At 36.9% G+C, this 14,050-nt stretch overlaps 1 protein-coding gene across 2 annotated transcripts in view; it reads right to left on the bottom strand.

Moving 5' to 3' along the window:
* Positions 1–14,050, bottom strand: part of RSPO3 (R-spondin 3) — an 87,815-nt gene that overhangs the window by 46,120 nt on the left and 27,645 nt on the right. For both annotated transcript variants that reach the window (XM_058735184.1, XM_058735186.1), the window contains exons 2-4: positions 8,661–8,852; positions 6,691–6,837; positions 1,140–1,337 (exon numbers count right to left, since the gene is read on the bottom strand). In XM_058735184.1, coding sequence (XP_058591167.1) covers positions 1,140–1,337; positions 6,691–6,837; positions 8,661–8,852 — 537 coding nt within the window. The remainder of the gene's footprint in view (positions 1–1,139; positions 1,338–6,690; positions 6,838–8,660; positions 8,853–14,050) is intronic.

The following is a 14,050-nucleotide window of genomic DNA, read 5'->3' as shown; positions in this document are numbered from 1 at the left end:
CCAACTACAGAGGCAGCCAAAGTCCTTTCAAGCTACAATTCACTGAGGATCATTTATTGGCTCAACAGAACTACCAATAATATATAAAGCTACATAATATCTTTGTAAGCAGTGGAGTCGAGGACATTAGTGAGAAAGGCAAAAAAATTCTATTTTAAAGATAAACTGCAGATCTTCTAAGTGGAAGTTAATTACCCTAAAACATTATATTAAACGGTATATTTCTCCTTGGCAGTCATAAGACTTCAGAATATCTGACACAGAGTTATTTACGATTGATCTAATAAGTTCTGTAACTTAGTTTACAAAGTCAGTATAACATGAAAAAAAATCTGGGGATCGAACTTCATTAATGCTTATATTATATTTATAAAATGTGGCCTTGGTCATTTAGTTCAAATGTAAAGTCAATATTAAAAACATATATTCATTTAAATGTTTAGGGGTGCCTGGGTGGCCCAGTCGGTTAAGTGTCCGACTCTTGATTTCAGCTCAGGTCATAATCTCATGGTTCATGAGTTTGAGCCCCATGTCGGATTCCATGCTGATGGTGTGGAGCCTGCTTGGGATTCTGTCTCTCCCTCTCTCTCTGCCCCTCCCCTGCTTGCTCTCAATCTCTCTCTCAAAATAAATAAATAAACATTAAAAAAATATAAATGTTTAAAAAATACTAGGTAACCTTTAAAATACATTTAGCTAGAAAAGTTTACGACCGGATTGTACTACTTTGACGGTAGGCAATGAAAAAAGGAGTAAGTTGATGGCTGGAGTCTCTTCACTATGGTCTTGTACCAAATGGTGTTAGAACTTGTGTTTATGAGGCTTCTCAAACGTGTTCTAGGCACAAGGAAGGTGGATGATAGGAAAGATAATGACCCAAAACAAAAAGGCCTAAATATCTAATGCAGCCTCCTTCATCAAGATTTAATTAACATACTTCTATAATTTTGATACCAGACTCCCATTTTTTAAAAAAATTGCATATCTATATTCTGTAATTTACAGAGAGCATATGCTTTGGTTGGTACACATTTTGGAGTTTTAGACATGACCAATAACACTGTTTCCTAAGAAATAAAGTGAAATTTGCATAAAATTATGAGGCTTCAAATAAGTACATTTTGTTAGTATGATAGTACCTCGTTCTCCCTTCTGACACTTCTTTCTTTGCACTGTACACTTTCTTGTCTCACTGGTGGGGGGACACAGGTTACCCTTTGCTGATGGATGCTGTGTTATTTCTCGGACCCGTGTTTCAGTCCCTCTTTTGAAGCCACATGTTTTTCCTTTCTTCATGCATGGACTCCAAGGACTCCATTCACTGGCCTCACAGTGCACTGAAATAGAACAGCAGAAACAAACTTGCTCAAATTCTGAGCAGAAACTGAGGAGAAGTTTGCTCCTGTAGAGCAAACTTGCGCAAGGTAACTTAAAGAAAATGAAAATAAAGAGAAAGACAGGAATAAAATGTTTTCACATTTGTAGTGCTCACAGTGCCAGGTAAACTCATTTTTGCATTAGGTTTACTTTTCACTCTAGATTTGTTAACCCAGGCACTAATCTAATTGCTCACAGTTGACCGATGCTTTACAATTTCTAGAGCACTGCTCTAATTTTTGATTGATCCTGACCATAACTTGATAGACTAGTCATTATTATGTGCTATCTTTAGTGTACTTCTTTAGTGTGCAACAGAAGCACCTGGAGGGCTTGCTGAATGAAGTAGACCCCACCCCTCGTGAGAATGTGCATTTCTAACAATAAATGTGATGCTGATTTGCAGGTACCAAGAACACACTTTGAGAACTTCTGTGCTAGAAGATGGTTAAGCAAAAAATGCATCCGGGTCGTTGTCTACAATTCACTTCCTTTTCTGCTTCATTTGCAGTTGAGTACTTAAATATTATTATTTAGTTTTTTTTTTAATTTTTAAAAAATGTTTATTTTTGAAGGAGAGATAGAGAGAGCAGGGGAGGGGCAAAGAGAGAGAGAGAGAGGGAGGGAGATAAAGAATCCAAAAAGGGCTCTAGGCTCTGAGCTGTCAACACAAGGCCCGATGTGGGGCTCAAACTTATGAACTTGAATCATGACCTGAGCCAAAGTCATACACTTAACCGACTGAGCCCCCCCCAGGTGCCCGTAAATATTATCATTCATTAATGGGTGTTCTTCAGGCATAGCAGCTTGTATGTAAGTGGATTCTGGATCAACTTCAGTTGATAAGCTGCTTCTGGAATTAACTTGAAGGAGTGATTCCTAGGCTGAACAGATGTAATTTCTATAAAGCTTCTTTTGTAGATTTTCCCCTTTTTCTGTATATTAATACCTTCTTTTCAATCATGGCTTTCCAAGATCTTATAGCAGATTTCTGAACTTCTAATGAAAATAAATATCTGCAAGATGCTATCATTTATGTTCATACAACTTCCTAATTTACAATAACTGAAATAGCTTGCAGCAATAATTCTTTCGATGATACAAGATTCTCTTTCCACAACTTTCCATTAACCTTTCTTGCTTCCTTCTGATGAAAAAAATCCTTATTTTAGAGTGGAATGCTACCTTTTATGCAGCCTCAAAAAATATAACCTAAATGTTTTAGAAATTTAAATCCATTTGCCATACATTTTTGCCATGTTTTGTAGTTACCATCAGGTATCTGAATGTTAACACAGAGTTAAATGAAAATGACTAGATAAGTTAATTTAAGTTTCTATGAACGTAAAAAAATGAACTTTACTGAACCACTCCTCTACTAGTTTCATGTTCAGTTATAACATGATTTGAATTAAAGACCAGAACAATGAAGTCACTTACTGATATCATAATCTTTTGCCAGTTAGGACGTATCTCCCATCCTGATATTAATGACACAAAAACAGTGGATCTTTAACACAAAACAAATAAAAACACCTCTGAGAAAGGAAATGGAAAAATGAAAATCAAAGTTTGTGAGCTGTCACTTTGTCCAGTATTCATTTAAGAGGGCGAAAAAAAACAAAAACAAAAAGAAAAAACAAAAAAAAAACATGATGTGAAAATGACTAAGAACTTTGGGGCTTCTTCACAATTGTAAAAGTAGTCTAGGAAAATGGATATTTAGACTTCAGAAAATAAGATTTTTAAAATTACAATTATGAGTCCTTAGTCATATGATATAAATGGTTCTAAAAATTAAATTCTAATGACAATATTAGAGAATTCCATTGAGGAAGAAAAAGAGGAAATATTTAAAATTGATGAGTTCAGATAGTAAAAAGCTCTAATAAGAAGGGATAGTTAAAAATCCTTGAGAAGAGGAGAACTTTTCCTAGAGAAATACTATAAAATGAACCTATAATGGTACTGTGTAAAAAATATTTCTGGAAAATTGGAAACTTTGAAAAACATGTAAAGACAACAAAAAGGATGCTTTAAGCTATATTCAGGTCTGAACAACATAGAATTGGGGCATTATTTGGTTAAGAGGTAATTAAGAAAAAAACAAAATTACACCCTTTTTCTATTCTGTTTTCTGTATTAAGGACAATTTAACACTGGAAATCTTAACACAGTTTTTTAAAGTTTATTTATTTATTTATTTTGAGAGAGAGAGAGAGAGAGAGAGAGAGAGAGAGAGAGAGAAACAGGGCAAGTGGGAAGGGGCAGAGAGTGGGGGGAGAAAGCAAATCCCAAGCAGGCTCCACTGTCAGCACAGAGCCCAATGAGGGGCTCAAACCCACGAACTGTGAGATCACGACTGGAGGTGAAATTATGAGTAGGGTGCTTAACCAACTGAGCCACCTGGGTGCCCCTGGAAATCTTTAACTATCCACTAATGAAACAAGGGTCTCAAAAAAGTAATTGGCTTCCTGTCCCCAGAAATGGTCATGCTGTGATAGATCATCAGTCTACAAAGCTATAAAAGGAATTCTTGAATTGGAAGAAAAGCTGAACTGGACGTTCTACCAGTAAGGGCCTTAAGACAGCATTACTCATTTGCTCTCATTCTTGTTGACTAACTGCATGGCTACACTGAGAACATAGCAAGGGCATGTTCCTTGCTACTCACAGTTTAAAGCTGGATATCTCCCTCTGTGACTACTTGAATGAGGCCAACTCTCCCAGAGCAGCGATGAGGATGGCACAATGACAGTGCAGAAAGGAAGCAAATATCTACAGCATAAAGCAGAAGAAATATATTCTCCTATAAAATTGGGTTCAGTGGACATTTATGCCTAATATGACAGAAAACCATGAGGAGTGGATATTTTGAGGCAGAAGTCTTTCACCCTAGCTCTCTATCAGAGTGGTATTTTCTGTGTTATGACCTTTCCTCTTAGTAATAATCTGGATAAGAAACAAGTCACATAATGTAGATTTCAGGAAAGAGAGGGAGGGACACATTCTTCAAAATCTTTGGTGAACAACAGAGAGCTAGAGTCAAGGTACTAATAATAGCACTGACAATAACTCACACTGTGTCCTTGGAGTCATTATTTCAGCTCTCCGGGTCCTAGTTTCATATTTGCTAAAGGAATAGGCTTTAATGTTCTTTTGTGATAATCAAACAGGTCATCATTTTTCATGAAATCGTGGGGCAAGCCTCAGTCACAGCCCACCTACTACTTGTTGGCTAGAGAGCACATGCTGGGAGACATCCCTTACAGCAAGCAACAAGAGCTGGCTCTCAACAAAAGTTGCGGATTTGCGCTGTGTCCTAGGTGATTTATACCTAACTGTTCAATGAGCCAGATTCGCTAAATGGCTTTTAGATTTCTAATCCCTATTCTAAAATATACAAATTTCTTAAATTTCATTGTTTTAAGAATATTTTTCGTCTAAATAGTAGTATGAATTACCAGTAAGCTTTACTAGCTAATCTAACAGTGCCAAGTGCTAAATGCTCTCTATGATAGAAAAGCATTAAAACATTGAAGATAAATAGCCTTTCAAGGACTGAATACTACACTTTAAACAACATGCGCCCCTTTTTCTGGGTAGAGAAATGGCACAAACTTTCTGCAACTCATCCTTAATTTCTGTCCTTGAATACTCCGCAGAATTGTTTCCTATTTTTTCCACAGTTTGGAACTTATTACCTTTAGTCATCAGCCCTCAGGACTTAACAGAGATGAACTTGAAGTGCTTTCTCATGTACGTTTTACCCTATTTCTAACTAGTTTTTCTGTGTCTTTATTGACTAGAAGGAAAAAAAAGAAGACTCAACCAAAATGAGCCATGAAATGTTGTTTTCCAGATGCTTTTGAAATTACATTAAAATATCATCTATTTGTTTCATTCTCTTAGAAACTTTGTTGAAAAATGAGTGTTTTCTGTTTCAATTATTTCTGGACTTGAAATAGTTAAGAAACCACTTTCGAGTTATTGCTCCAGCACTTTCGATTCTAACGGGGGATCTATCTGTGGGGACCCCAGGGGAATCCTGGAGACTATCTTGTACTGAATCAGAAGGACATTTGTGTGCATATGCCAATATCAGTGCAGCATCAAAGGTTCTTGTAGCTCTTGCCCAGGGGATTTTGAGATTTAGTATGCTGTTTTCCCATTTGGTTGAGCATCTGCTCCCCAACTGTTCATCCAACTCGTCGTTGTAGTAGCTGCACAACATTTAAAAGGGAGAAATAAAGCCTGACAGTGATCTGTTATTTAGACAAACAACTGGTCTGAGGGACCTCCCCTTCAAGAACTTCAGCCTGCATTTAATCAGACCCTATGACTATGTCCTTCTGTCAGTTTGAGTAAGTCCAAAATCCTCTCCTTGTTTCTGAATACCTGTGCAAGCAGGACATTTCAGTAAAGCAGGGTGAGAGAAAAAAATGAGATTTTTAACTATATCAGTTCTATTTCTGTAGGTGTTTGGCTCATCTACTGAGTACCAAAGGGCTATATCCAGAGAATGTTTCCTGCCTTTAAAAAACAACTTTGCTGGGATGCCTGGGTGGCTCAGTCAGTTCAGCGTCTGACTTCAGCTCAGGTCATGAGCTCATGGTCCATGGGTTCGAGCCCAGCTTCGGGCTGTGTGCTGACAGCTCAGAGCCTGGAGCCTGCTTTAGATTCTGTGTCTCCCTCTCTCTCTGCCCCTCCTCTGCTCTCTCTCTCTCTCTCTCTCAAAAAGTGAATAAACATTAAAAAAAAAACAAACAACTTTGCTCACTGGTTGACATTGGACCTAAGTGTTAGGTGAAACTCATGTCCTAAAGTGAAAATTTAGTTTAAGACCAAATATATACATATATATATATATATACATATATATATACGTATATATATATATACGTATATATATATTCATATATTTCTTTATCTTTATATATATGTATGTGTGTGTATAACATATATGATATATACTTGCACAAAGTGTGTATATGGTAAATTACTCTAAATAAAGTTCATTAAATAATGATATGAAATAAATTTTTAATGATCAGACTATCCAAAACAGTTATTAACACTCCCTAAGAAATAATGGAGCACCCGCGGGGTGGTAAACTGTACTGTGGTACATGCTGGCTAAGGCTGTGGGAGCACTGTTAAGATGGTATCTTTGTAAGGAAGGATGAAGAAAGCCTCTTGGAGATACCCCTTCAGGTTCTTGTGAAACAGAACTCTGAGCAGCACTTCCATGGAGACTGACATTATCATCGGAGGTGTTTATCTTCCCCTGTAAATCTTAGAAATCCTCCTCACCAATACTGACGCACTCCATGGTATGGTTGTTGGCTTCCAACCCTTCTGGGCAATTGTCAAGGCACTTTCCAAGGTGTAAGTAAAATCCATTTTTACACTTTGTGCAGAAATTTTTGTTGAAACAAGTATCACAGTCAGCTTTGCATTCTGAAAGAGAAAAAAAGAAAAGAAATATGCTTTCATTATCTTCACTTACTTATTGCTGGTCCAGGTCTCTATGCTTACAACACAGGCACATGTGACTTTTGTGTCAAAACAATTAGGAGAGGCGCCTGGGTGGCGCAGTCAGTTAAGCGTCCGACTTCAGCCAGGTCACGATCTCGCGGTCCGTGAGTTCGAGCCCCGCGTCGGGCTCTGGGCTGATGGCTCGGAGCCTGGAGCCTGTTTCCGGTTCTGTGTCTCCCTCTCTCTCTGCCCCTCCCCCGTTCATGCTCTGTCTCTCTCTGTCCCAAAAATAAATAAAAAACGTTGAAAAAAAATTTAAAAACAAAACAAAACAAAAAACAATTAGGATTCAAAATTATTTTTCTAAATTAAAGTATGGATTCCTCCACAGTCATTTAGTTGATGAACATCAATCATTGATTTCAAAATTACTGTACTGAGAGTCCTACGAAAAAATTTTTGGCAATATGTCTACTGCCAAGAATGTTTATAAGACCGAGTATCCATTTATATAAAATAACAGTAAAAAGTGTTTCGTCAGAACTTTAATGAAATATACTAGATATTGCTTTAGTGCTATTTTAGAGGTCCATTCATTCATTCATTCATTCAAGAAGTATATGATTGACTACTATGTGCCGAGCACTATTCTAGATAGTGATTGACATCAGTGCACCAAAGAGAGATAAGGAGTTCACAAAGCTTACATTTTAGGAGGGAAGACACAATAAACAATGACAATAGCTGACCCTTATAAGGTGATTAGTAAGTCAGATATTGCTGCAAGTATTTTACAATATTAAGTCACTTCAACTTTACAATAACCCAGTGAGGTAGCCCTGATTATAATTCCCATTTTACAGGGAATTATAGAAATTGAGACTCAAAAAGTTTTGAAACCAGCCCAGATCAGAGTGATTTTTGAAACCAGGCAGTCTGGTTCCAGAGTAAGAGGTGGTCTGGAAAAAAGAACGACAACAACAAAAGGTAGGGGAAAGATATGGAAAATGAAAAGAGGAAAAGTTTGATTATTGTGAGTTAGCTGGTCATGAAATACCTCTCTGCGAAGGTGATATGTGAGAATATTGAATGAAAGAAAAGAACCAGCCAAGCAAAGATGTGGGCTAAGAGCTTTCCACGCTGCCAGAATAGTGAATGTAGTACAGTAACTGCAAAGGCTTTGAGGTGGGAAGATCTTGCAAGAAGGCCAGTGAGGCCAGTGCACAGTGGATGAGCTGCAGTCATAGGAAATGAGTTTGAGAGGTAGGCAGCTATATGTGGTGCCTGACAGAGGAATGGTATTTCCTAAATCTACATTTTGAAAGGTTACTCAGTCTACGCTGTGAAGAGTAGACTTTTGGGGTCCAGATGAGAGGTGATATGAGAGCGTTTTCAACATTTATTTCCAACATTTATGTTATACTGGAATTTTTCTTGAAGCAAAAATAGCTGAATTTATTCTTTAAATCATTAAATGTTGTGATAATAATGGGATGTTGTGACAGTAATGGGAACTCAGATGGCATTAATGCTTATGGTAGTTTTCTGTAGGTTATGTGAGTAATAACCATGTTCTCAGTGTTTGCTTTTATGATGGGAAAAAAAACCCTACAAAACTTGAGTGCTTTTTACAAGAGGTGAAAATCTTCCTGCTCTGAGGGCTAAGTCCACGTATGATTTAGCCTTATTATCAGGTAAATATTATTATTAACTTAACACCGAATATCACAAATATGCTAGAGGCCATTTCAAATCTGGAAAGTCCCTAAGGGTGAGATAAAAACATAATTCTGTGTAGCACTTACTTGTACATTTATTTATATCTGGATATCGAGTTCCATAATATCCACTTGGACATGAAGAGAGACACACTCCAATCTGCTTCATGCCAATTCTTTCCAGAACAAAAAATAGTCTGGGCTTACATGACAAGCATCCATTGTAATCTGAACACGTCGCACAGCCTCCTTGGCAGCCTTGACTGACGTTAGGATGCACTGAAGGGACAAATGTACAAAGACAAAAACAAATGTTAAATCATAAATATAGAAGTTCAATGACATTCTCTAGGCAGAGATACATTTGTTTCACTAGCTTTCAATTGGTGGTAATGGGTGAATAAGTTGGGATTTTTTCCCCTCTCTTTTCTGTGATCTAGTATTTCCCTTAAATATATACATATATTGTTTTTAATTTAAAAGTTATTAAAAACTTTAAGTGATTAAGTTTTGGCATTTGGAAACTAAGAATATACTGCCTCAAACTATTTATGGATCATATATGTATTTATATGTAGTGAAATATTCTCATTGAACTAGCACCCTGGCAGATTGGAGATTGGGTAATTTTGAGCTTATTCCCTAAAATCAATGTATATTAGCTTTGCTCATCATTTATGCAATGAGCACGTATCTAATTTCTTCAAGCAAAGATGACAACATAGAAAAGGCTTAACTTGAGTAAGGACACTTTGTTCTAGGATATCTTTTTTCATGTATGGTCTATTAGAGAACACAATATTACTCTTTGATCCATTGCAAATTGATTCTGAAACTATGTAGCTTCTTGGGACTCCCCCACCCCTATGCTTTCTTACAATATTTCCTTTCACATAAGTTTAATGTTTATCAGTTCAAACTGATACCATGATGACAATGTGATACTTATCTTACCAGTATTTCTACAAGACCATGTGGCTATTTATAATAATATTTATAGTTTATAATATAATATTTATAATGTTATATATATATATAATATATATAATAATTCTACTTCTTCTACTCAAGTATGTATTTGGTGAGGGCATGACACTAAAGACTACTGCTACACATACCCCTAAGAATTCTAAGGTTTCCAAGAATCAACAACATGTGTGGTGAGCTGGCTATTCATTAGCAAATCTGAACAAACATAAACAAACATGTGGAAGAGTCATGTTTACTTGAGATCTTCACAACTTTAAATCTTCTTATTACTATCAACTGGTCATCAACATCTATGTGTGAGCTGGTGTAAAATTGCTGACTAAAGTACATCTTTCATGGAGCTGGTGTTTGGGATGATTTCTTCTCCTAATGAATTCTGTGTTCAAATACACTATAAGTAGCTTTATTGTTCCTCTAGGAATCCAGAAGGCAAAAATTCTGACCTTTATAAGAAACAAAGGTTGATGCACAGGAGTGCAAAGGCACCCCAGTGTATTTCTGATTTCTCTTGTTGGTAGTGGTGTGTGTGCGTGTTGGGGTGTGATGGGCCTTGCCATTATCAGGTCTGTCTTCAGAGTGATGTTTGGTTCTTGCTAAGTCCTTTACTGCAAAAACAAATCCCACCAGGCTTAGTTAGAAAGGGTACCTACAAGCCCAATCAGCCTTACCACAGGGGTGCAAGAATTAGCTACAGAGAGGTCATTTGGTTGACCAGTGTCCTCTGCCTAGAGGAAAGCATCCCTGAATCAGCCACAGGAACCACAAGCAGCTCATTCTCATTCCAAGACGTTTTGTAAATAAACTGAGGAAATGTGGGGGGGTGGGGGAAGGGAAGTCTGCTTTTCCTGTACATGCTCCTCTGTGGGGTGGGAAGAATATATAAAGTGGCACAGGAGGTTTAGGCATTACAGGACTTGGGGAACTTGTAAGTGAAAACTGTTCTCCAAGTAAGAGGGTACTTTTTCATTGCGGTAACTCATCATTGGAGACTTACAGAAAATGTGTTTTCTGTAGGGAAAGACCCTAAAAAGGAAAGGGATGAAAAGGGCTTCCTGTGCTCAGACTCTAGTTTGGTCCATTTTAAGAAGCAAGATGTGTAGTTGAAAACCTGTGAAATCTTCTCATAAGAACTGTCTGTGGAGAAGTGGACCTCAGTTTGAAGGAAAGTCACTTCAAGCCCAGGGCACTAAGTGACTCTGAGTTTGAATGAAATTAGGTTTAACTGGCCCACAACAATCTATCTCTATCTCTGAAATGCAGCTGCCCAAAGGGAACAAAATTATAATTTCAAGCACCTTGAAACTTTTGTCAATTATGATACAACTTTAAATCAGTTATGAGAATAAATATGATTTACATATGTGAAGCCTCAAAAACTGATGTACCTTAAAATAAATTTCACTTAAAAATGGGTTTTGGGGATGCTGGGTGGCTCAGTCGGTTAGGTGTCCGACTTCAGCTCAGGTCATGATCTTGTGGTTTGTGAGTTCGAGCCCAATTCTGGCTCTCTGTCATCTTGGAGCTCACTTCAGATCCTCTGTCTCTCTCTCTCTCTCTCTGACCCTCCCCCACTCGTGCTCGCACTCTCTCTCTCAAAAATAAATAAACACCAATTTTTTTAAAAAATGGGCTTTGGATGTTTGGAAACTTCTCCAGGAAAGAGCTCCATACAGGCCCAATGACCTGGTAACAGTTCCCATCAAAATTTTGAGATGTGACAAAGTACCTCGCTCCATTCTTTCTTTAAAACTTTTACTGATGAAATCTAGCACAATCAACTCATAGCGTAGCACTACATTCCTTCTTCTTGCTTCTTTTTCATATTGTGTCTTTTTAGACAAAATTTTTTGGCAAAATAGATTTTTGAAAAGTAAAGAAGCCAACTTTATTTCTTCAGAAAGGGTTCAGTGTTATGCTGTGGGAAGTGAGAATAAGTAAGACTCTGAAGCTCAGATTCTAGGATTCTAGATTTTTGTTTTACAGTTGAGTAGAGTAGTGATTGTTTTCTTGAATACTATGTAAGGGTCACTCAATTTTTACAGCCTGTATTACACAACTAGATACAAATTCCCCAAACTTCATCTTAAGGGGAGGTTTTACTTTTTACATGAAAACCACAGAAAACTTTGGTCTGGATTGACTGTAACAATTCTTTCAGCCTTAAAATCTTATGATTCTAAGACAGAAAACAGAATTCTGCTTTTCATCCTTCTTCCTCTTCCATTCTGATAAAAACTTCATTTTGTATTTCCGAATCACCTCTTTTTAAAAAATGTTTTAGAACTATTAGTTTATACAAACAATGGAGGTATTAATGGCGAGGAGGTTTCATAAAATATCTAAGGTTTAAACTTAATCTTAGAAAATAAGTTGAAGTTATAAGTATGTAAGTGACCATCATGAGGCCAGAGGAGGGAACACCCCAATTATCCACATCAGGAAGGAGACTGGCATGAGTTCAATGCATCTGATGCATAAAGAGTGGTTAATGGAGATATGAGGAGTATCAAAAAGATTGCAAGCACTGGGTAGATCTAGATTATGGAACCCTTTGTGGTTTGTGCCAAGGACATTATTCTGTAGATATAAGGGATTTCAACCTGGTGGGTGACGTGATCACTTTTGTATTGGAAAGGTGATCTCCCTGGCAGCATGGAAAACACAGAAACTAGAAGACTAATATAGTGATCAAGGTAAAAGACTGGTGATAGCTTAAAATATAGCAAAGGCAGGGTAATGTGGTGAGGAAGGTATGACTATTCCAAGGATATTTAGGAGGTGGAGTCAGTCAAATGCGGTGACTAACAGAATGTGGACCGAACGGGAAAGAGGATTTGAGAAGGTGTGTTTTGAGTTCCAGCCCGTGAGTGAATAGAAGAGAAGAGGGACTTCTGGGGGAGTAAAAGCCTGCAGTTGGAGTGTGGGGGCAAGTACACAGAATAAAAAAAAAGTATAAAAATATAAACATGGCTTAGGATCATTGATTTTCAAGATTTTATGAAATATCCAGAAAGTGATCCTTAAGAGATGGAACTTAATATTGTACTGGTTGCTAGAGATGTAAGGGTGAGTCTCTGGCTGTAACTACCTAATTAGAGAAGACATCTGAAAGAGGGAGGAGTTGAAGAATGCCAGAAGAAGGAAACATAGTCCAAAATAAGGGATATTTGGTAAGAAAAAAAAGACATATTTTCAGTTCATTTCTACACCATTTTTGCTTTCAAAGCATGCATCTCATAGAAAACTAAATTAACTCCTTATTAGTAAGGATAGAAGCCATCACAATTATTTATCTTGAAACCCCAAACTAGGACTCAAAGAAATTCTGAAACTACAAGACAAATAGCAGTTGATATCAAAGGTTAGAACCTAGATCTTTGATGTCTGGTAACAATCTGTTTACATATATAAGTATACTCTAGCTATGTAACAAGGGTAAACCTGAGTGGAAAAACAGTCAGAAATCATGAGGAAGTTAAATTGGGACTTTTTTTTTTTTTTTACAAATGTGTCAAATACATGGTAAAATTGATGTATCTTTCCCTAAAATTGGGAAAGAGGGAAGCATCTTTTCTTAACTTGTATACAAAGGTTAAGGATGAAAATAGTATATATTAGTGTGTAATTTAAACCAATTTTCAGTGTTCAGTGTCTGACCTGTTAATATCCCTTGAATAAGTGACTTCAATTTTCCTAGCTGTTAAGCTTTCCTACTATTTCTCTATTTGGTAATCTTACGATGCATAACTGATGCAATGGCTCATAAAGGCTATTGTCCTGAGAGTTAAATCAACTTTTTTGATAAAAAATCCAGAACATAGAGTTTTAAATGGTAGAGCATTTGGTAAATACACAATCTTTGGCTAGTTATTTTCATTTTTTACGATATACTAAACCAGTTGCAGCATTGAAATTTAAGTTATGTTTCTGTAACAATTTAAGTACAAACTTCAAGGATTTGCTTTACTTTAATCCCCTTTTAAACCCCAACTGCAAATGTAGTCACATCTATTATAAATTTCTGTGTGGAAGAAATTCAATGTTGCCTGCTGCCAGTTACCTCTGATGGTCATTTATTTGTGGCTAGAGAATTTCCAGAAGTACAGAATTTAAGTTTATAAAAGGTTTGATTGAAGTTTAAAGTGCTAAGTACATGAAAGTAATGTATTGAGATTTTATAATTCAGAGAATAAAAAATAATAAATTAACAAATGTGATAAAAGTTAATTTTTTAAGAGTAATATTTTTTTTATTTTTTTATTAAAAAATTTTTTTTCAACGTTTTTTCTTTATTTTTGGGACAGAGAGAGACAGAGCATGAACGGGGGAGGGGCAGAGAGAGAGGGAGACACAGAATCGGAAACAGGCTCCAGGCTCTGAGCCATCAGCCCAGAGCCTGACGCGGGGCTCGAACTCACGGACCGCGAGATCGTGACCTGGCTGAGGTCGGACGCTTAACCGACTGCGCCACCCAGGCGCCCCTAATA

The sequence above is a fragment of the Neofelis nebulosa genome, chromosome 6 (assembly GCF_028018385.1).
Source record: "Neofelis nebulosa isolate mNeoNeb1 chromosome 6, mNeoNeb1.pri, whole genome shotgun sequence".
In the NCBI taxonomy this organism is placed as follows: Eukaryota; Metazoa; Chordata; class Mammalia; order Carnivora; family Felidae; genus Neofelis; species Neofelis nebulosa.
Note: the sequence above shows the minus strand (reverse complement) of the source record. Positions and strands in the feature narration are given on the sequence as shown.